Source organism: Phodopus roborovskii, unplaced genomic scaffold (assembly GCF_943737965.1).
Source record: "Phodopus roborovskii unplaced genomic scaffold, PHOROB, whole genome shotgun sequence".
Lineage (NCBI taxonomy): Eukaryota > Metazoa > Chordata > Mammalia > Rodentia > Cricetidae > Phodopus > Phodopus roborovskii.
Window position 1 is genome coordinate 6,733,568 of NW_026126434.1, and position 24,026 is coordinate 6,757,593.

The following is a 24,026-nucleotide window of genomic DNA, read 5'->3' on the forward strand; positions in this document are numbered from 1 at the left end:
ATCACCCTTCTTAGAACTCTTGCTACATTTTCTTAGCATCTCTTCATTTAGCCTATTTGATATTCTGCTGATATGGTCTGTAGCATGCCCTCTGTCTCCCACAAAATGCCTTCGTAATGGTAGGATCAGATTCTTCATCTGTATCATCCCCACATGTTCATTTGAGCGCTTGTCAGGCTCCTTAGGGCAGCCTAAGGAATACAGCGACCCACCAGGAAAAGCCTTGAGTTTTGGCAGTCCGATGGTATCACTCACAGCTGCAGTGGCCTCATTGGATCCCCAGCTGGTACCAGGGAGGACAGTCCAAGATACTCTCTTCAGGATGCAGCTGGGGGTGGGGAGGCAGGTGGCACAGCCCCAGCCCACTCCAGTATGTCTGCACACAAGGACTCCACAGCATCCAGCCGCTCAATCTGCACCAGCTTTGTGAGCAGCTCTGGGATGCTGTAGCCCGCAGTGCTTATGCGGTCAAAGAGCTGCATGCCATCAGTCATACCCCCAATCTCATCCCTTTTCAGTCCAAAGCTCTCGGCAAGGTGGCGCCATGTTTTCACGACCGCCTTCTCAGAGTTGTACGTGGAGCTGAGCATCCGGCTTGTCTTCTCCAGGCAATCAAAGGGCAACTCTGTGGGGCTGAGACCTAGGAGAGGGACAGTTACAGTTACATGTCACAAACTGAAGTCAAGGACAGCTCAGTATTAAAGATCTACCAAGTGTTTAAAATGAATTGACCTAAGTTCTAAACAGTTTCTTCCAGAAAATAGAAAAGAAGGAAATATCTCCCAATCTAACACTAAAACCAGCATCTTTAACAACATATTAACAAATAGAGTTCAACATAGAACAAAAAATTATGTACTATGATAAGTGACATTCTAGGGGTGTAATTCTGGTTCCCGTAATTAAGAGTTAATGTGACTTTTATAAAAAAGTCCAGAGCTAGCATTGTACTTAGTGGCAAAAGCTTAGTGTTTCCTTCTGGTCAGGAGGACCTGGGCTCTGCTCTCATTGCTCATATTTGACATCGTACCAAAGCTTTGAAGCCAGAAAAGAGAGGAAAGAGTACACGGAAACTAGAAAGGAAGGAATAAAACTGTCCTGTGTGTGTGCAGATATGATTGTCTATGTATGAGTATCCAAGGATACTCAAAAATGCCTATGACACAGACAGACATACATAGCAACCGGAATGACTCTTTACTGAATTATGGTATGTGACACCAGCTAATCACTGAGTGTGTATTGTATGATTCAACTTAAAATGATATTTTAAAATGCATCTCTTACATATCTGGGTGTTTTGCCATAAGTATGTTTGTGTGCCTACAAGTATGTTTGTGTAGCATGTGCATGCAAGTGTTCACAGAGACCAGAAGAGGGTGTCAGATCTTCCAGAAATGGAGTTAGAGATTGCTATCATGTAGGTGTTGGGAACTGAATCCCAGTTCTGTGGAAAAGCAGCCAGTGTTCTTAACCATTGAACCATCTCCCCAGCCCCCAATTTGACTTTTATAATAGTCTTGAAATGTTAAAATTATAGCAAAAGAGAACAGATTAGTGGTTGACAGGCCTGCAGGTGTGGGTTTGGGAAGCAGGAGATGGCCCTGTAGAGGTAGAAGGGCTCACTGTCTACGGTGTCAGCATCAACATCTTGGTTATGACTTTTATGGGGTTTGTAAGAATACCACAAGCTTGGTGTGGGGTGCACACCTTTAAAACCAGAAGCAGGCAGATCTCTATGAGATCAAGGCCAGTCTTTTCTACAAAGTGAGTTCTAGGACAGCCAGGGCTGTTACACAGAGAAACTCTGTCTTGGGGAGGGGAGGAGAATACCACAATACAACCTTAGAAAAGAACTGGAGGACTTTGGTGTCTGGGGTTCACCCCATACTAACCACATTGAGATCTTGAGGATGGTGGAGTGGCTGGGTAGGCAGAGGTAAGTATTTAGGTCTTCTAATGGTCCTGGGAGCCAAGCCATGTTGGCCTGAGGGACTCAGCCTTGGCTGTGTCTTATTACTATGGCATTAGGAAGCACACATGTCTGGGCTGTTAAGGAGCACCTGAAGGCATAGGCTTGAAGCTTCCACCCTATAGGACCCACTGGAGGACTCTTCTTGTGGTTGAAATTCTAAATTAATTTGAAAGCCACAGTCCCATGGGTTTGGTCTTTGAAAGCAAAGACATTCTTTGGAACAGAGAAGAGCTTTGGTGGTGCTAGAAGATAACTCCTAGACCATATTCTTTTGGGCAGCCAACAGCACCCTCCATGCCAAGCTTGATCAGGCAGGCTGACCAGGCATGTACTTATGGAGCCATGCCATGTTTCTCAAGGCAGCCAAGAATTCTTGGCCTTGGAATTCCTGCTCAGTGGTTACTCCTGGCCAAACAGAGCATCTAACCAGACTGCCCCAGCTCAGGGCCTGCACTTCTCCCACATGGGACATGTGGGTAGCATGTGACTCTTCAGTCCCACAGTTCAAACAGACCAGAGGTGTGTGGAAGGATGCCAGCAAGGCGGGAGGCAGGAAAGTCCCCTGACATAAGCAGTGAGGAGTTTATTTCCAGGGTGAAGAGAAGTTAATTTAGGACCTGAATTTTGTAGCATTTAGGATTACAGACTAGAATGTTTATGGTTCTTATCCTGTTACCTCTTAACCACTCATTGCAGGCAGTTTGACCTTCCTGCTCATGTGGCTGCTCTGGAAGGAGAGAAGAGCCCTCCAAGGCCAGTCCAGTGTGCCTATGAAACGGCTACATGATGGTGTTTCTGGCAATGACAGAAAGCTCTTGCTAATGCCTCAACTATCTTAGTTGTGATGGTATATGGACCCTGAAACAAGGACAAAAATCTCATACCCATGTGATTCTTAGTGTTCTCTTTGACACTTACTACTGAGTGTCATTGGACATTTCCCTGATGACAATACTGATGTGGACATGGAGCCCCATCACTCTGTCTGCAAAATACCGGGAGTCTCTTGTCCTATTAGGGAAGCACTGTGGGGCTTCAACCTAAACCACGAATCAAATTCCCTTTCCCTCCACACTTGGCCATTCTGAGGGGAGCCTGACAACCCCCATTAGATGACTGTCCTCAGTCCTTCACGCAGGAGCCTGGTATTGGGAGTTCTCATCTCTGGGAATTGTGCCCTGAATAGCCTTTTCATTTTTGTTTTGTTAAGACACAGTCTCACTATGTAGCCCTGGCAGACCTGGAACCTGCTTTGTAGACCAGGCTGGTCTCAAATCCACAGAGGCTCTGCATGCCTTTGCTTTCAGAATGCTGGGATTGAAGGGGTGCACCGCCACATCCAGCTCTGAATGGTTCCCTAATTCTTACCTTCAACAACACCACACACGTTGGCATAAACATCCAATATCTTTTTCCTTCGACTTTGGATCTATAAAGAAGAATTAAAAGAATGTTCATCTTCAGAAAGAGGGAAGACGGTAGCAAAGCCCCAAATCTTTGCACTGGCTTGGCCCTGATGGCTAGGCATACTTGCTGTGCCAATGCCTTTGGTGGAAGCAGACCAAACATATCAGACAGAAGAATGTCCCTAAGGTTTCCATGCAAACACCCTCTGTGCACAACAGGGTTGCTACTGGGTTTAAAGGGACACCAATGTTAGAGATGTGTTTAGAAGGTTGACAATGAAGGTCCCAGATAGCCACCAGGGCAGCCATGTGTGCAGCAGCTAGCAGAGCTATGGAATGCTCTCTTCCCCAGGGCAGAGAGCTCAGGGTAAAGATAGGCAATGAATGGCCCTAGATGAAAAGACCATGCCTGTGGCAGGCAGCATGGTTTCTAGGTTCTTTTAGTGAGATCACTGTACCTAGAGTGAAGTATCCTGCAGGACCAGGCCAGCTCCAGGATCACTGTAGGGCCTTTTTTTACTACCAACAATGTTGCCTTTGGTTTGGCTGGACTACTCGAGGCACAAACTAAAATAGCAATATCTGCCCAAGCCTCAGAGCACATCCTGTGACACAGGCATTCCAAAGTAGCTTGCTTTAGTGATGTAGAAGTGAGTCTACTGCCACATAGGAGAAGTGTGTGTGCATGTGTGTATGTGTGTGCAAATGTGCTGTCCATCTGTGTGCACCCGTGTATGTGTTTACTTGTATAATATTATTTCTTGTTTCTAGAACCTTTTAGGATATCAAAGCCTGTGGTTGCTCAAGACTACTATGTAAAATGTCTATTTGCCTAGATCCTATTCACATCATCCCATGTAATTAAATCATCTTCAGATTATTTCTAATAATTAACACATGAAGTATTTGTGAATAGTTATTGCATCTCATGATTTAGAGATTGATGACAATAAGAAGTATGCATGTTTAGTACATGCACAGTTTTCTTTTTATCTATGCTGAGTTGACTCATGGATTCAGAACCTACAAATATATACGTGTGTGTGTGTGTGTGTGTGTGTGTGTGTGTGTGTGTGTGTGTGTGTGCTGTAACTGCTTGGATATGCACAGTATGTTTTGGCATTTGCAGTGATTTGAAAAAAATTTTTTTCTTTTGTTTATAAGTAGTATAATTAAGATTATTATTTTAGTTTGTTGCTTTGCGCATTGACCTAGCTGAGACCTTTGGGAGAAACAACTTCTTGAGGAGCTTGTTTAATGTGAGGGATCTTGTCTGATGGCTGTAAGTCACTGCACCAGTGTACCATGGGCCATGCTGCCAGAGTCTCACCCCAGCAGACTTGTTACTGGCTGCAGCCTTCTCCCTGGCCAGGTGAACTAGCGACAACAGGCATAGCTCTGGGGACCCTTGCTTGTCTGGGGCTGGCTCCTCATCACTGTCCACACTGCGACTCAGCAACTGCTCATTCTCAGAGGAGGCATCATTCTCACTGTGGACACAAGCGGGATACCTGTTAGTGGAGTCTGGGAAAGTGAAGCCCAAATGAGCTGCCTCAGCATCGATCTTGTTCTCCAGGTATAGAGAGCATTGTACAATGCCTTGCACCTTAAGTATTTTATATTTCCTGAGCTCTAGGTGAGGGAACATGATAGGAGAAAGGGACATCCTGCCCCCCTGACAAACAAGCCATTCTGGTACAGAGTGGCCTGTAGATGTTTGCATGGGGCTCCCAAGAAGCAGTGGGGTCAGAGAGGCTGAGGACACTATCAAGGGCTACATCTGACATCTCTCCAAACTGCCTGATACCATGGATTTGTGGTAAAGATTCACCAAGTGTGTTCTAGATAACCCCAGAAAGGTAAGTACAACTGTGGGTCCTCATGTTAAGACATTAAGATTAGATGGCTGGAACTCAATCAATGCAGGGTTTTTAGGAAAACACACACACACACAAATGTACTTTGATATCAGGGAAGGCCCTCTTGACTAGTGGCCTGTGTCATGTAGAAGCTCCAGAGAGCTCCAGAGGGTAGGCAGGGTGGATGATTACATGCATCCAGCCTCAAATGCTACACCCAGCTCCCTGCTCAGGTCACACAGAACCTGGCACCTGTGGGTTAGAGCTTAAGCCCTCAAACCATTCAAAATAAAAGCAAAACAATATTCTTTTTGCAATGCATTCTGCTTACTTCTTTGGTTTAGCTAAAGACCTTTAGAAAAAGAAATTATATTTGCCACACATTATATTTGAGTGTTACTGTTAGCAGTGAAGGCAATATGCAAACACAGCCCTGGAACCAGAATAAAGAAAAAAGAAAAAAAAATACAAGAGTTATGAAACATAACTAACAGAGCCACTTTGTCATTATGCTTGAGGGCCTATGAGGGAGTTGGCTAGCCCATCCCCTTCAGTAACTCTGGCAGGCAAATGGAAATGCATGATGGTATCTTCACAGATTACCTCATGGCATTTCCACAGATCACCACAAGCTCCCAATTCCATTTCTAAGACCCAAAAGTTGTTTGTAAGGACAAAAAGGTTCATGATCTTGTGTTTAGAGCTGAAGTTTAATATTTACATGTGTAAAGATTATATATTTCCCCAAGTATAGTCCTGAAAAGTTTTCCCTCAGAAGAAACTCAAGCCATGGGGGGGCATATCCTTGCCTGCTCATCACCCCCTTTTTGCTACTTTTAGGAACAAAAAGTTCTGGAAGAATGGAAGGGGCAAGCTGGGACCATACCTCAAGCCCCGTGTCAGCCTTAGCACTGTGTAGGACAGGGCTTAGACCACAACTTTCCAGAGTCTGAACAATGACCAGTTAGAATGAAGGCACTGTGGGAACTAAGCCTGTCCAAGGCCTTGAGCAGTTTCACACCTACTACCCTCATCTACTGTGCAATGATGCCTGTGTTGGGAGTCTTGAGAGCACTAGACTTTTTCCAAATGGGTTAATGCACTAGGTTGGGCTCCTCAGTGCCTGCAGTTTGTCCAGATTGAACAGTCATTTTTTTCAAGTAGAAAAGACTTGGCAAAAATTCTTGTATCATGGGAAGATCCTGTCTTGGGTCAAGAAGAAGGGTTTGGCACTCTGCTCTTCAGGCTCTCTGCACCCCAATTGCAAAGATTGGCACTGGGTAGATAGGACCCTTCCCATACTTGTCTGTAAGCCACAGTACAGGAACCACCATAAAGGGCCTTACTAGGAACCAGTGCTGAAGAGTTGTAAGGATCAAGCCCAAATGACTATGGGGACAATAGGGTAGGACTGCCCTCTCATTGATTTTTAAAGCAAAGGGAGTTCTATGACCCAGTGTTGGTAAATGTACTAAAATACCACCAGGTAAATATCTTCCCCCAGAGGCTTATTATACCAGGCCTTAATAGATAATTGACAGTCTAGACTTTGGTTCTAGCTCTGCTGATCACTAGTGAGTGATCTTGGTCCAGGTATGGAAGTATGGGTGGCATCAACCTGTTAGTGTTAGGGATGTGACAAGGCCTGTCTTAGGTCTGGTACAGGTCTTGTTGGCCTTAAAGCATTTTATGTATTGTTGCCAGCTGTGATAACATGACTGAAATGTATATATCATGGGATTCATCTCCCCAGTTTGAAAAGAAGGATGGAGGGCTCAGGGCATCTGGGAGATGAGGGGTAGGGAGAGTGAGCAAGTGGAGAGTAGCAGACAGGTGGACATCTGCCCCCAGCACACACCAGCTCCTGTAGTTAATGAAGAAACTGAAACTCAATGGTAGTTTTACATTGCTGTCCAACATCTTTGGAGCATCCCCAAGTCACCAGCTATCTAGTACATTCACTGATAACAGCTTGCCTGCCTGCTCAAGGATTTTTAAGGACCCAGTTGGTAGCTTAGTCCTTGGAACTGGGACTGTTCTACCCAGTAGTGAATGTAGGCAAGTCCCTGTTCTACATACCTCTTGGAGGTCTTTGTGGGTGTTGCTGTCAGCTTCTGGAATTCACCATTCTCAGGGAAAGTCACCACACTGTCTGTAGGAATAGAAGTTGGGGGTGAGTGAGAGTTAGCTTGTGGATCTCTTTTCATGTTTCCTTTTCAGTAGACATCCCTGGTGACCAGATCACCACCTGGGGACAAAACAAGTGAGCATAGACCCCCTCCCAGGGTCGTGGAATCAGTGGTGGTCAGGAGACTGTGCTGTCAAGTTTGAGGACAAGGTGGACATACTCCACCTTCATGCTCCATATTGTGTATGGGGCAGCATGGGCTGTGTGTACAGACCTGGAGTCTCTTTTTTCTCTTCATGTGTGCTAGCTGGGGCTTCTGGGTTCTTTCCTGGGGGACTGGCACAGCAGGCTGCTTGAAGAAAGAGAAAAAGGTTAGCATGAGTGCCCTGGGCTCTCTCAGTGAAGGTGACTGAGTGTTGGAATAGGGGTGTGGGTACAGGGTTGTCACCTGGGGCTGAAGGCTTAGTCTTCATGATATAGAACAGGACGATGAGGACGATGGCGATGGCCATGATGAAGATGGTAGACATGGCAATGATCAGCGCGGTGGCTAGGTGTCCTTGGCTTGAAAGCTCTGCTGGCACCAGGGAGAGGAGGGTACAAGTTTTTGAGGGCCTCTCCTTCAAGCCATAACACCTACCAGAAGACCCAGTCACAGGAATACTTTCAGGGATCATACTTGGCCCAAAGGCTTGCCACTTAAAGTATGCTTTGGCTGCTGGGCTGCTCCCACACCGTCGAGTGGGCTCATGCACATTATACTTGGAAGGCTAGGGTGTAAAACCAAGAAGCCATTCTTGGGATGATTACTCTTGGCTTCACTACTCTGAGGTCTGAGAGAAAGGTAGCAGTGAGGATGAGAGGCTCATGAACAAGTGTCTGGAGACAGCATAGTCCAAGTTTAGGCACTCCCAAGCAAAAAGCTACTCCTCAGGCTGGAGATCAGATTCCTGGTTTGGTTTTACTTGGCACCTCATCCTCAGAGTAATAGCAAAAGCCTCAGGGTACAGAGGTCTGAACTGAATCAACAACTTCTGTTTCCACTTCTGCCTGGCTGCTGCTTATTCCTAGAGCTGTTTGCTTGGCTCCCTAAATGCAGCTTTGGTATGTGGAATATCCAAAACCTTCCTCTAACTCTCCAAAATATCCAAACAGGACACCAGGATCCAAATGACCTGTCATCCAAAGAGGCAGTGGCAGGCATCTGGTGGCCTGGCCATCTGAAGGAGGTGCAGAGCTGAGAGCCCACTGAGGGTGTCCAGCCTCCTGATGTCATTTGGTGCATATACAACACTGCCAGATGTGGGAGATGGGTGATGTATGTGTCTTACTATTCTTGGTTGCATGTTGTTCCCAGGTGCTGAAGGAAGTGAGGTGGCTCTGAGTGTGATCATGCAGTTCCATTACATTAGAGAAGTGGCAAAGTGCGTGTGTGGGGGGTCCAAGTTCATTGCTGACAGCTGTTCCCTTTCCCTTGTCAATCCCTCTCAGCTCTCTGAGTTTCAGAGGACCCACAACTAACTGGGCACCCTCCTCACCTTTGTGAGCATGTTGGAAGGGGGACAAAGTGCTGCCCCCAGAAGTGCTGGAGGATTGAGCAGAAACTCCAGAGGTGGCTCCCACACCTGTAAGGAGAACACATAACCTCAGAGATCTGACAAAGCACTGCATTCAAAGGCAGGAAAATAAGATATTTCAGTGAAGTGAGCCAGCCTGGACTGCTGAACTACACTGCAGGGAGTAGGCAGAGAGCACAGATCTTTATTTCCTAGTATATTTAATGTTCTTCAAAGAGTATTCTGACATCTTAGAAATTCTGTTTTTTAAAGGTGTGTGTGTGTGTGTGTGTGTATGTATGTATGTATGTGTGTTATCTGTATGTGCAACATGTGTGCAGGTGCCTAGGAAGGCCAGAAGAGGGTACTGGAACCCCTGGAGCTAGAGTTACCAGTACTTGTAATCCACTCAATGTGGGTGCTGGGAACTGAACACCAGTCCTCTGCAAGAGCAGCAAGTACTCTTACCCATGAGCCATCTCTCCATCCATTGAGTTCTTGTTCTTTAAATAAAAAGCCAGCTCTGCCTTGTCCACTCAGTTTTCCTATGAACTGAGACAAACTCTATGCACTGTTTGAAGGATGGCATGTGTCTATGAAAGCATTTTAGAGGAAATAATGCTTGATTAATTTTTTTAATTATGGAGAGCAGAAATATGTTCTTAATATCTTTTCTGGCCATACAAGCAATATACCCTTATTACTAAAAATCCAGAAAAATAAAACCTGAGCAAGAAGCAGAAGGGACCGGCAGAGCGTCACACTACTGTTCTTAGCTGTGATGTACATCCCTCTAGGATTTTCTCTAAGATTCTGTGTGGTGGTGGTTCTGTATTGCTGGCCTCGTGAGTGCTAGGCAAGCACTGCACCACTGCCCTGCACCTCTGTGCTGAATCACTGTGCTATACTCTGAGCCTAAGGAGAGTTTTAAATAGTTTCAACCAACCCATCTAAGAATGGATGTGCCTGCTCTCACTCCTAGCCATGGCTCATTACTCTCTCTCCACAGGGAGGAAAACCAATTAAAAAAAGGGCAAGTATGGTAGTGCTTGCCTTTAATCCCAGCACTCGGGAGGAAGAGGCAGGTCGATCTCTGTGAGTTCAAAGCCAGCATGGTCTACAGAATAAGTTTCAGGTCAGAGACCCCATCTCAATAATCCAAAAACCAGGGCGGAGGAGGGGAGTGGGGGAAGAACAAAGAAATGAAAAAGTGTCACTTAGCATGGAGAAAAATGGAAGCTGATTTATTATCAGACAAACCACAAGTACCTGTATCTTTCTGTTAAATATCTTTTTTTAGGTCAAACTTGAATTTTTCAGTTGATTAAAAACAGTCAGGGTTGGACCATAGCTCAGTAGTAGTAGAGGCAGAGCACTTGCCCATCAGCTGTGACCCCAACCCTGGGATGGGGAAAGGAGATAAGTTTTCTGTTCTTTCTCTCTTGTCCTTGCTGCTTCTCAGTTCTGGAGAGGGTCATAAAGTAATTCCATGATTCTGAAAAGCAGCTGTGAGCCCAGACAGGGCCACCAACCTCCCTGAAGTCATGTTCTTCTACCCACCCCAGTCAGCCAAGAGAATAGGCCTGAAGGGTACACAGGGGTCAGACTATAGCACCATAGGGCTTCTGGAAGGAGTAAGCAGAGGCAGCAGTCTAACATAGGTTCTGGAAGAAACACAGGTCTGCATAAAGCCTCCTGCTATCTGGCTTGTGCCAACCCAGGAGCAGGAACACGGTCACACAGCAACGGAATGCACTGCTGAGTGAGCTGAGTATACCCTGTGGGGAGAGGCCAGGAGCTGCTGTCTCGGGCCTTATACCTAGTTCGACAAATAGAGAGATGGAAGGTGAACAGTGTGGGTTTGCAAGAGAGTATCACAGACTGAGGGCAGGCTAGAGTTGGATTTCTGTATGTCAGTGAGGTGTCAAGGTATTCAGAGGGTAGTTTGGCCCCAATATTAGACAGAAATAGGGAGGGTGAGGTCTCTCTCTTTCTGGAGGCAGACTGGAAGCTTTTCTGTGGCCCAATGGGATGTTCTGCTTTTAAAGTAATGTTCAGAGATAGCTCTTAGGGAGGAACTGGCAAGGGAGCTCCCAGTGGTAGTCCTGTCTACATATTCACCTGCTCACCTATCAAATGACATTCAGGCTGTGCCCATTCCTGCTCCCCATCAAGTCATTTGCGGGTTGGCAGCTGCTGCAGCCAGCAAAGACAAACTCCAGGCTCCTGCCATTTGTACTATGCAGGGAAACAGCCATCACATGTCATCAGGAGGACTGTCCTGACCCAGCTTTGATTAGAATCTTATTTTATTCCTCTAAAGCAAATAGGGCATTGGAAAGAATCTGATCTGTTGGTTTGGTTAGGGTCTTGGGTGAGCTTAAGATATGTGGGCAGAGGGGAAAAAAAAGCCAAGGGCTGTGGACACCAGAGATCTTTGTTTTTTCTTGTCCCTTCTTGATAGGACTTGCAGATCAAGACAGGGACAGGGCTGGGGATGGGGTGCAAACATACCTAAGCCTATGGTCTAGAAAGAAACAATGGAGGTAGTGTGGTGAGTCCAGACTTATGAAATGTCCCTGTACCCAGAAGGTATACGACATCGCCAAACATTGATGCAGGCTGCTACTTGTTAAGGACATCTTCCAGAGCCACAGATGCTACCTGCTTGGACCAGCTATGCCTTGCTCTGATATACTGGACAGTCCCCAAACTGAAATCCAGCTGGCATTCACAGAACATCCAAACTGTACAGGCTGCAGGAGGTGCCAGACACTCCCCAGCCAAGGATGCTCTTCTGAAAATATCTGAGAAGAGAGAAGTGGAGATGAGGTATAGCAGGAAGGTAGACATCTCTCAGAGAGACAGGAGCTGGAGCCAAACACCCACAGCCATCCTTCAGGCAAACCCTTCAGGTCCTCATGGCCTCGGACCTACCCTTTCTATGTGATAGACCTCAGGGCCCTTCCAGAATCTTCAGGGAGACTGACATTTCCCTCCAGGATCCTGAGGCAGATTCTGAGGCCTATGTTGGGTGCACAATTACATATATTCAACCAAGCCCACAGACCATGCAGTTACTGAAGGGCAGCAACCCATGGTCTGATGATGGGCTTCTCAGAGTCAGAGCTAGGAAGAGAGTAGAGCTGTTCTTTCAGCAGAGAGATATCATGGTTTAATAAGGACCAGGATAAACAAATAGGCCGAATAGATGTTTATTCAGGGAGAAATAACTCACAACATAGACAGATGAACACCAGCAGGTTCCTGGTCCCAAGGAGCTCCCAGGGTGGGGTGGGGGGATCCTCATACTTAGTTCTTCCAGGTAACATCCGACCCTGTCCCCACCCCCAATGGGCGTGGTCAGTGCTACAGGTGTGAACAAAGTGAATATCTCACTACAGAGAGAGAACCAAGGAGACTCAGAGCAATGCAACATGTGGGTGCTTGGTTTGGATGATCTGAGTGACAGCTCTGTTTCAGGCAGGGGAAAGGCATGTACTCAGTGGAAAATAGCTAGAAACAAATCAATCAGGACCTGCTCTGAGCACAGTAATGATAAAAAGCCACTTGCCTCTTATTTGATCTCTGTCAGTTCAGTGCTCACTCCCTGCTTTCCAGGAGGAAGGAGTGAGACATGCAGAGCAAACCCTAGTCCTGAACATTCCAAGGCTGATCTCACACAGGTCTTTTCAAGTTCCTCACCATCACCACACATCAGCATCATAGAGAACACCAGGGCGGGGTGGGCCCAGAAGGACCATCTAGAAGCAGCAGTGAGTGTGGTTTGCTAATGGGCTGGAGGGTACCTGCAGGCCTAAGGAGGAAATGTCAGGTCCCTGGTAATCACTTCAGAGTGCTTCTGTTGTTTCTTAGAGTGGTTTGAAAAATCCCCAGAGGAAACAAACACCTGCTCTCTATTATTCCCAAACCCTTGGAAAACACATACCAGAATTATAGACGTATGCACATTAATCTTATGAACACACTATATCATGCTGAATAAACTGTGATATGTGTTTGGGCAAAACAGGGAAAGAGAGGGAGAGGGGAGGGAGAGGGAGAGGGAGAGAGAGCAAGAGAGAGAGAGAAAGAGAGAGCAAGAGAGAGAGCAAGAGATAGCAAATAAGAGAGAGAGAGAGAGAGAGAGAGAGAGAGAGAGAGAGAGAGAGAGAGAGAGAGAAAGCACCCAGAGACCTGCTGCTCTTCACAGGATACCTTTTACCAGGCATGGTCTACAAACTATCCCACTTTGGCATCTGCATTGCCCACCATGGAGGCACAGCCATGGTGTAAGTTCCCCAGAGCAGCATGCTAGAACCCATGCATGCATACTGTCCTGTATCAGCTGTCCCCTAGTCTGATGTGGATTGACTATGCATTATCAAAACGTTTTTCTAGTAGGAATAACCCACTCTACCCTCACTCAGTCATTTGCTCCTACATATCAATATCTTTGGGTAGTCACGTGTGGATGAATGTTTGCTTCCATATGACCCTGGCTTTAAAATGAGCAAGGTGAAATGTTTGCTAAAAGCTGGTAAAAAACTGATGTTCCAGATAATGGAACATCACTCGAGGTCTAACTAGAAAAGATGGTAGGGACATATGTGCCTAGTTCACTGTGAATTCCCAGGCTGGCTGCAGGGGCTCAACTCACCTTCCTTGGGGACTTAGTGAGCTGTAAACATGAGGCTTAGTGGAGTTATAGCTCTGTTCAAAGAGATGATGGTATATAAGGGGCCTTTGAAGTTGTTAATCCACACAATTTATAAATGTGCCAGTATGCATTAGAGGCTGGCTGGCATTCTCTACAAAGTGTAAACAGTTTGGATTTTTAAGAGTGACTTGGTTCTTAGAGTTGTCAAGGAGGTGCCTCACAGCCCTGGCATTAGCTGTGGGTCCTTGAGCAATGGGTGGAGTCATCAGATCCCCATTAGCTACTAGAAGAGATAGGACTGCTTGCTGGGAACACAGCCTTTGCTTCTGCTCAGACCTGCTTTGCAAGGCCATGCTTCTTACCAGGTCCTAGGTGCTATGTGGCACATTTTGGTGTGAAAAGCACTATGTGGAATATTCTGGTGTGAATAGTGCTGTGTGGCATGTTCTGGTGTGAACAGCACTATGTGACATGTTCTGGTGTGAATTGTACTTTACAGAAATGACTGGGTCCATACTCCTGGAGACCAGGATTTCCTGTTTATGTTCTAAGGCTCAAATGAGGGAGTGATGTGTGCCAAATAGAATCTATTATAGTGCTCTAAGCCACAGCCTAGTCTTTTAACCGAGTGTCCCTCCCTAAGAAACCACTCTATTCTTGACTTAACTCAGGGGTCTTAGTCACTGACATCAGACAGACAGACAGACAGAGAGAGACAGATGTGACAGGGCTGCCACAACACAGTGCTTCTATCACATTATATCCTTGTCCCTCTAACCACTCTGTCCTAGACAAGCTGTTGGAAGTACAGGTATGCTATTTGGAGGAGCCTGCTGTCCACTGCACTTGAATATCTCACTAGTACCCAACTGGGTATTTCCCATACACTATCTATACAGTCCCATCTGTCCTCACAGAATTCTTGTGACACAATATCTTAGAGGAAACTGAGGTACGGAGAATGAGATCACTTTCTTAGGCATGGAAACTCACAATGAAAGTCAAGCTGGATGCACACCTTTCTCCATTCCTGAGATCCTGCCTCCCTTCAAACTCTGACCAACTGCCCTTACAGCACAGGCCCCTCTACTTAGTGGTCTGGGTATCTATGAGAAAAGGAAATTACAGACAAATGATCTTGCTCTTTGGTTTACTGAAAAAGCAAACGAAAGGGATTTGTGTCCCTTCGTTCTAACATGGATTTACCAGTGCACCATGACAGCAGGTGACAAAGGAGGCTGAGGCCTGAAGCTCTCTCAGTGGGCTGTTGCTGTCAGGAAGGGAGGGGACTTTCTTTGCTTCAAGGCCTCAGGAAGAGATTACTGGGCACCAGTGGTGGTTTAGGGAGGGCTGTCTGCTGTATCTATTTTTTTTCTCCATTAAATGGTAGAGAAAGCAGAAACTGAAGTGGCTGGAGGCAGGACTGACCTGAGCCCATCATCTTGGCCATCCAGGAACAGGAACATTTAATTCTACTTTATAAGTAAATGCATGTCATTTTCCTCCTAGGGTCCCTTGATGGTCTGTGTCATAGCAACATAGTAGCACTCTTATGACATGCTTATGGGAATGTTTGATGAGCATTAATCCACCCTGGCTGTGCAAAAGTCTGAGTACAGCCTGGCAGGGATGGAAACAGCTCCATGAGGCTGGATAAATACTCTAACAAAGGCAGGAAGGGTCTGGAGCCTTTAACCTACACCCAGTGTCAGACTTAATAAGAATGTGTTTGGGGGCCACCAGGACCCCCTGAGTCAGAGGCAGACCCAGAAACCTGTGCTATCTCAAGCAGTTCATGGGAATACAATAAGAATTGAACTCTGTTTGGTGCTCAAAGATGCAAACAGTTCTCTGTGAATGCCAGTGCAGGCTCAATCATGTGAGATGAGGAGAGTGGTGGGTACCCTGACTCCCATCCTTCCTGAGGAGGAAACCCTTATGCTGATTCGGGCATGTAGATGGACTGGCTGCACTGCACCTGGCCATCTGCCTGCTCCAGTTCTATGGAGCATGTAGCTGCATCACCAGGTGCCCCAGGGTGCTTGACTCAGAGTACCAAGAATGACAACTTGGTTCAGCAAGGCCCAGGAAATCCACCCTTCAGGTGAAGCCTAGGCCACCAGCCAGGGATTTCAAGATCCCAACAAAGATGAGGTTTGGCCACCCCTGGCTTTGCTGGGGTGGGGCTATGAACAACAATACTGAGCATATGGCTCTCCTAATTTCATGGGGCTATCTTTATAGGTAGTCTTTCCAGTCACAATACATCCTGGGTAGCACAGTCTTCAGACTGAGCCAGAGAAGGGCTGAAAGGAGCTGGCTTTATGTTCTGAAGGAGGCTATGATCCATCTGCCACATCTGACACAGACAAGCTTCTGGACTGGGCAAACAGATGCCTGGAGACAGGCCTGAAAAGGCTCCAGTGGGATCTGGGCTGGCCCCAGAACAAAAGCTGGATTATAAAAAACCTACAATGAAGCTTTCCTAGGATCTAGCTGTCAGTTAAGCAATCAAAGAGTAGAGGGATGGAGGGGGCTCTTTTTTGTTTGTTTGTTTGTTTGTTTTTTTTAATCTCTAAGAGTTAGGGACTTTGCTTGCTTTCCTCCAGGTTAGATGCATATGGTTGGTTAGCTCTTCTGTCTGCCCAGGCAATTAGGGAAGGTCATGTATCTGTGTTAGGACCCCTAAAGAGAGCTGCACCCCCCTTCCTGGTAGGTGGTACAGTCCATTCACTCAGGTGAGAACCTCATCACAGAATCATCTGGCATTTAATCCACATAGATTCTCCAACAGAAGACACATTAGCAATGGCAGCTGACTTTACCACAGGTCAGGCTGGCAGCCAGGAGCCCCAGGGCCTCTTCCAATTTGTAAATTAATTAAGATATGACAGGTAGGAAGTTCAGTTTTAAGCACACGCAAGTCTATTCCGATTGTCAAACTATTTGGTATACAGAGAATGGCCTGGACCTCTAATTCACCCATCCCCAGCATCCCTGTTTCCAGGCATCCTGTCCAGTAACAGAATTACTCTCCTGGGCCTCAGCAGAGGGGAGGTGACACTCTCATTCCTATCACCTGGCCTTTTAAGGAGGAAGTCTCTATTACCCTCTCCTTAAAAGTACTATTGTGACCAAGAGTAGATAGATGGGCCTTGTCCCAGGCTGGTTCCTTTAGAGCCTGAGTGGATGAGGAGGCCAGACTCTCCAGCCTTTCTTCATCCAGGTGTCCCATTTGACATTCAGATGCAGGTTAATGGCCTCGGCCTTTATTAGACCATATTGCAAAGCCAAAGAAGCCACAAGTTAGAGTTCTCTGAAACAGAGGAAGGACCAGAAAAGAAGCAGCTCATAGAGGGTTATACACTCATGAGGCTGATAGGGTTGCAATCCAGGTATACCAGGTCCCACCCCTTGGGGACCTAGCAAAGAGTGCCCAACCCTGAACGCATGGCAAGCAGTAACCTGGCTCTGTACACAGGTGCAAAGGTCCCATTAAGAGACAAGCTCTTCCCACTTCTACTCTCTTTTCACCATCTGTTTGAGGAGGCAGACAGATCTCTGTCTTTCTCTCTTCCCTTTTTCTCTCCCTTTCCCCCTACTCCCTTTCCCAATAAAACTTCCTTCCCACACAAGTTCTGCCTGATGGGCTTATTTGTCTCTCATTCACCACAGAACCCTTCCAAGGTCCCCCTTGTGCCATATTCATAACAGGTAGTTGTAATTTTTTGAAACTATCTCATTTCTTGATAGCTTATGAATATTTCTACATTTCCCATAGCCTCATGTAATTTTATAGATAAACGAGAACTTAAAAATGTCTAGTACTTTATAGTACTTTCTAAATACCTTTGTATCTGTAATCCGCTTATCTTTCCTAACTGTCACATAAGCTGAGTAGATCAGGTCTTGGGACAACCAAATAACTCCTTAGAGGTGCTGCTGGCCAACCCGAATGACAGCCTTACTATCTGACTCAAAAAACTCAACCACAACAAAACCAATATCTTGTTTAAGGCAAGATTTTATTTTTATTTGTGTGTGTGTGTGTGTGTGTGTTGTGTGTGAGTGAGTGTGTTAGGTGCCCACAGAGGCCAGGTGAAGACATCAGATTCCCTGAGCTGGATGATTGTTAGCCCTCTGAAGTGGGTGCTGGGAACTGAACTGCAGTCCTCTGCAAGAGAAACAAATGTTGCTCATGGCCAAGCTGCCTCCATGTCCAACTGCTTCTGTGCTAGTTTTATCTAGGCATTGGAACTGGTTTCATGGGGTCTAAGAGACTGGAACTTTTGCTGAACCTCACAATCAGAGTTAATAAATAATATATCATGAGGTCACTCAGGACTTAAGAATGCTATCCTACTGTTTGTTTCACCTCCATTAAAGAGAACAATGTAACAACCAACATTACTATGTATTGGATTTCCCATTTATAATCTAAGACAATGCATAGCTGTAATCTTAAATTGTCTCCTTTCATGCCCCTTCCCTAGGAGTAATGCATATGTGTGTTAATGTATGTTATGTTAATGAATGCTGAAAACAGCAGAAAGCAACCTTATAAAACATATCCACGATAAATGTTGACTACAGCATGGACATAGGTCAATAAGTCTGTTTGCAGTGACATTTGCAGTCGTGTTTGTTATGTGGGGCATTTGGGGTCAGTTGAGGTCAGTGATTTAATCCTTTATAAAACTCTGTTAAAAGATTTCTGTACATATTCCCGCATCTCTTTACTGTGTGGTGCTTTCTGTGCTGTTCAGTACAAGAGAGAACAAAGCCCTTTGTTAGGGACACAGAGAGTCTCATATACACAGGCACAGGGGTAAACAGATTCACAAGACAACCTTCAGGCAGGCACAGATTTCCAGTCATACAACAAACTGACAGGAGATGATAACACATACAGGGAGAGGAGCAGAGAATTCAGATCCAGGCTTGCTCTTGGTACGACTTTGACTTCTTTTCCCTAATGCAACACCACATACATTTTGGGCACTTGGGCACTGTAAGGTCACCACTAAAGAACTGAAATGAGACAGTGGTTCTGTTGGAGGGTAGAACACTTACATTCTTTGGTGTTGGGAGGAGCCAAGAGGCAGGAGTAGCAGACCATGCCGTAGATGTTCCTGGGTCTGTTCTCCAGCATGTAGTAGCTGCAGGAGACAAATGAGACAGAGTAAAGGCAGATGAGTGACAGGTACCACACAGGTACAACCTGTGTGGCTGAAGCTGGGCATGAGATAGCTTGGTGGGAACTGAGGACCTGGGAGGCAAACAGCCTCCCCCCAAGTTCTTTGGGGGATGTTTAGCCTGTCCTGAAGTAGAACATTCTGGGTTGACTTGGGGCCTGACTTCACATAGGCTGCTCATTGTTCCTTTCCTGAGGGGATTGTTTAGCGTGTATATGTGCACACACATGTGCCTGTGTGTGTGTGTCCGTGTGTGTGTGTGTCCGTGTGTGTGTGTGTGTCCGTGTGTGTGTGTGTGTGTGTGTGTGTGTGTCCCCGTGTGTTTACTATCTGTCATGACAGCTGTCAACAGATATGCCCGTGTGCTACCACATGTGGGCACTGGCGAGCTCCCTGTGTCTCTCTCCTCTCACTGTCACCCTTCTCAGAGCCCATATCTTGGTGGGGTTGTTGGCAAAATGCCCGTTTGTCCCTGGGGCCCTTGAGACCCCTCAACTGCCAGAGTGGGTGACAGTGCCAGAGACAGAAAACAACTACACTGGTCACACAGACCAGTACAGGTAGCCTTAAAGAGGACCCAAAGTGGAACCAAGTCCTGATACAGTCAATTGCCCTGGGCTAAAGACACCTGTGTAACTATTGTGTTCACCTGTAGTTGTACTCAGAAGGAAGGGTGAATCACTCACAGTGACATTGCTTCAAGTCCTTTTCACCCAAACAATGCTCCTGCCCACGCCCCACCCCTTAAAGGACTAGGCCCTCAGTAATTGTCATTCCCCTCCCATAGCACCACAGAAGGGGAATGGCACAGGAGGGGATTTTTTTTGACATTTTGGCCCATTTCTTGGTGTGAGCCATTTTCCATAAACAAACACTATAGGGTGCTCATGAGGCCATTTATCACATTGTAAGAAGTCTAATCAAATAAAGCGAGCCAGCATCCATGCTTCAGCGCTTCCCTTTATGATAACTCCAGAGATGAAAATCCCTCTCCACTAGAAGATCCACCTGCAGTTGTTTCCTAATCTCTTTCTTATTTGCCCTCTGATGGCTGTGGGTGGTAAGATGCTACAGGAGAGTGAGCTGGGAGACTCTAGACCCCAGCCTGCTTGAGCTTGAACCATTACCAGTAACATCAGGGTTGTAATTGCTTGCCCTTCCTCAAAGCCTTTTATCTTCAGATCCCTGTGTATCTTGTAAACATTAATTAACCAAGGGAGAAACCACAACAGTTTAACTGTCAAGCCTTCTGGAAACAGCTCCCAAATGCACCCTCTGGTCTCCTAAGAAGCCATCTTTGACAGTGAAGTAAGGAGCTACATAGGGACCAATGGTGGCTCTACCCAGCCAGAGCAGATGGCCTCAAGTTGCTGGGGCAGCCCTGAGTGCAGCTTCCTAACACTATTGAAAAGCTGTAAAAAAAAAAAATACTGCTTTCATCTTATGTGTATGAATCTTTGGTTTACATGTTTTGTTTGTGTACCACATGCATGCCTGGTGTCATTAGAAGTCAGAAGAGGGTGACATATCCTCTAAGACTGGAGTTACAGAGTTTGTTGGGTAAGTGTTGGGAATCAAATCTAGCTTCTTTGGAAGGGCAGCCAGTACTCTTAACTACTGAACCATATCTCAAGCCCTGCTATAAAAAATTTAAAGATGGGTTGCTTCTAGGAAACTGTTTAGAAGTTTGTGGCCTACCTGGTACACGTGTCAAATGCCTCCAGGTAGGAAGCCATCTTGTTCTAGCATGTATTTCTACAAGAACATTTATGTATGTGTTTGTATGCATTCCTACACAAATATGTGCATATTTGCATGTGGTGAATATGTACTTGTATATGCAAATATTTGGAGACAAGAGTCAATCTCTGGTACCTTAAATGACTTGCTTTCTGCCTTATTGGTAAAGACAGGGTCTCTCACTGAGCCTGGAGCTCATTGACTCAACTAGGCAGATTAACTAGTGAGCTTCAGGGATCCTCCTGTCTCTGTGATACATGTTGTCACTTCTGGCTTTCATGTGGATGTTGGGGATCTGAATTCAAATCTTCATGTCTGTACAGCAGGCACTGACAGAGCCATCATTCCAGCCCAGAGACCATTTTTTTTAATGCTAGATTTTTCTTTCAGGACTAACCTAAACTAACCCCAGAGTCCTGCATACAGAGTCCTCCACAAGGGTGGAGAATGCTGGCCTAGTTTCTGCCTTCTGACAGCTTGAAGTAAAGTGTTCATTTATGCATCTGTGGTCCAGCTAGTGTCAAGACCACTTTCCACAAAATTGGAATCCCTTACTCTTTGATCCATATCTTAATTTTCTCCACAAATGCTCCCGGACTTACTGTGAGGCTGTATTCTGATAAGTTCATTGTAAGTTATAAGGGATTGTTAAATAGAAAAATGCATTCAGTACACTCAATCCCACACTAGTTGGTGGAGCTGCTTGCAGTGTGCTCAGGACATGCATGGTTTGCCTACGACTGGGCTGCATCATCTAGCACAAAGCCTACTTTGTAATAAAGCTTCTTATTCAGTGTTCTGGAAGTGAAAGACAGTGACAAATGGGGCTCACCATTACTGAGTTAATCCAAATTGAAGCAATGTTTCTCTTTAATGACTAGAAACATCATAATGGAGAAAAATGCTAAGCTGAGCCATTGTCAGCTAGCGACAACCTGAAGTATTCGCTCCTTCTCTCATTTATTCTTCCTGGCCTAAGAAGTTTAGCTTGGGGCAAAATTTGGTTTACCCAAGGATCCAAGTCTTCTATTCAGACTGACTTCCTCTAAGTCAGTAGGAATTGCTTCTCCCAGCAGATTCCTTTGTACTATAGGACCTAGGTTTGCAGTGGATGTGATGCTCTGGGTCATGAAATGCTCCTGACCTGCAGAAATCTGTGACTTGGAGAGTCCTCTAGCCTGCCGAGCCCATGAGCTGCGCTAGGCCTCCTGTGTAAAGGCGGTGGTTGTGTAGAGCTGGCTTCAAGAGCTACCCACAGGTAGGGGCTGCCAAAGTGGGGGAGGTAATGAAATCTAACCCCTTCCCTCTTGCCTTGTCCTTGCCTCCTGTTGTCTCCCACACAGACCTTTCCCAGCAGGAAAGCCCCATGTGCTGCCATTGTTCAGTGAGTGTCTGGGCCACATGTGCATACAGAACCAAGAATGGGAGCCAGCACCTGCCAAACCACAGGGAGGGGAGAGGGCCAGCCCACAGCCTTAAAAAGACAAATACCAGGTAAATCTACATCCTGGCTCATTAACCACAGGGGTTCATGGAGCTAATTGGTCCAGCCTGCCCAAATGCCCCATAGTCCCCTGTGACAGCATGAGAGCCTTACTTCTGTAAGTTTAGGGCAAGCAATAGGAAGTGCCCCTATGGAGCTTGAGATCCTTCAAGAAGGAATAGTATTTCTAAGAGGGCTTTAGGGACCAGGGGTGAAGTGGAGGCTTTCTGTTTAGTGGTTTCAGGGTCAGGAATGATTGATTTAGCAGATATATCTCACTGCACACCAAAGAGGGAACTGGCTACCCAGTTTCCACATTTGTGGAGTGATATGTAGCATACAGAAATGGGTGTGGACATGTGCCATTCCCCCACTTAGGGGGTACTCTAGCCTCAGTCTGTCTCAAGTGCTGAAGATAAAGTTACTGTTCCACAGAACAGAGAGAAGTACTCAAGACTCAGAGCCTGAAACATGCTTCTGGAACCCATGCAACTCCATCACTCATTCTACAAATGGCAACTGCTTGAAGCCTTTTAGAGGCAGGAGGCTCACTAACATTATCAAACGTCTTTGGAGATTGAATACTTTCTGGTAAATGTTGGGACCAGGCAAATTGTCTTCATGGCTCTTGAGTCAGTTCCCAGGTGTTGACTGGCATCTGCCCCTGAGCAGTGCAGTCACTTTATGGTCCAAGACTCTCTCTCCTATTTTAGCTAGAAAGTCTCATCTCTCTGTCACTAATTGGCAGTGAAGCTGGCTGTATACAGTCACTGTCCCTTTTAGATAATCCATAACAGAGCAATCGCTTCCATGGACCACTGATGTGCCACAGACTCGAGGCTCACCTTTAGCCATTTGACAGCTAGGTGTGTACGAGGGAGAGCTTCACCACACACTGGTCCACACTTGTACTGTGAAACTGCCTCATGGACAGCCAACCAATGCTCATCACTCATCTTGAGTGTCCATCCATGTGGGTGAGTTTGGTCTGGATGTACCACGGCACTGGATTCTACATGTCTGACTTCTACCTGTTTCTACATCCCCATCAAATGCTTCTTCCTCCTGTACTCTATATCTGGATAAATGACACTATTGTCCACATTGGCACAAGGAGGGCAGACACCACCTTGTGCCTCCATCTAGCTTCTAGGCAGCCATTAGACTCTTGTAACCCCCAGTGCCTCTGTCCCAGGCCCCTCCCCCTGATCGCCACATTGCCCTTGCTCCCTAGGATCCAGGCTCTTCACTACTCAGCCATTTCCCTTATTGCTATCAAAAAGAACCTACTGACACTGAGCCCTACTGTGTCCTTCCCTGACTTGGCATTCTGAGTAAAGACTTGCATCATTTACAAGCTGAAGGCTTAAGTCTTCAGTGCTGGTTGCTGGAACTCCTCTATTTTGCTCTACCTTCTCTAGCATCTCCACATCTCCTGGCATGAGCTCCTTACTGAGGCCATGGGTACCAGAGGACCAGGCCCTGTCAGATGCTTGCGCTTTGAAGAAAAATAAGTAGTGCAGCTGTTACATGGCTGTAAACAGGGTCTACACAGACTATTCTTTCTCTGCAAAGGAAGCATGATGGGATGGGTGTGCCTGATACAGGTGACCCCCAGCCGCCCTGCATTTCTTTGTGTATCATACTTTTGAACCAAGAAAAAAATTAAGACAATTAATAAACGAATCAATCCAAATGAAATTCTAGGAACTGTGTAAGCTACCAGAGACTAATTCTTTCTACTATTAGATTTCACCAAGTTTCCCTCATTCAGAGGCAAACCCATGGTCCCTTCAACTGTGCTTACACAGTTACATGGGGATACTCCTATTCTGGTTCTAATGCTGTTGTTCCTTTTTGGGGAGTCTCACAACACAGTAACTACAACAACTATGCAGGTAAAAAATTTACTTTTTCTTATCCTTTCAAAGGTAATAGTCTACTACACTCCCCATTTATAGCTCTCTGCTTTTTGTATGTTCAAGGATAAGGTTACATGATGATGTTCTACTATTTCATAGATT

At 46.0% G+C, this 24,026-nt stretch overlaps 1 protein-coding gene across 1 annotated transcript in view; it reads right to left on the minus strand.

Annotated features, from left to right (window-relative positions):
• Positions 1-212: 212 nt before the first annotated feature.
• Positions 213-24,026, minus strand: part of Edar (ectodysplasin A receptor) — a 67,853-nt gene continuing 44,039 nt past the window's right edge. The window contains exons 5-12 of the mRNA XM_051186720.1: positions 18,658-18,743; positions 8,907-8,993; positions 7,817-7,942; positions 7,643-7,717; positions 7,320-7,392; positions 4,712-4,871; positions 3,344-3,404; positions 213-640 (exon numbers count right to left, since the gene is read on the minus strand). Of these exons, the coding sequence (XP_051042677.1) occupies positions 318-640; positions 3,344-3,404; positions 4,712-4,871; positions 7,320-7,392; positions 7,643-7,717; positions 7,817-7,942; positions 8,907-8,993; positions 18,658-18,743 (991 nt within the window). The 3' untranslated portion in view covers positions 213-317. The remainder of the gene's footprint in view (positions 641-3,343; positions 3,405-4,711; positions 4,872-7,319; positions 7,393-7,642; positions 7,718-7,816; positions 7,943-8,906; positions 8,994-18,657; positions 18,744-24,026) is intronic.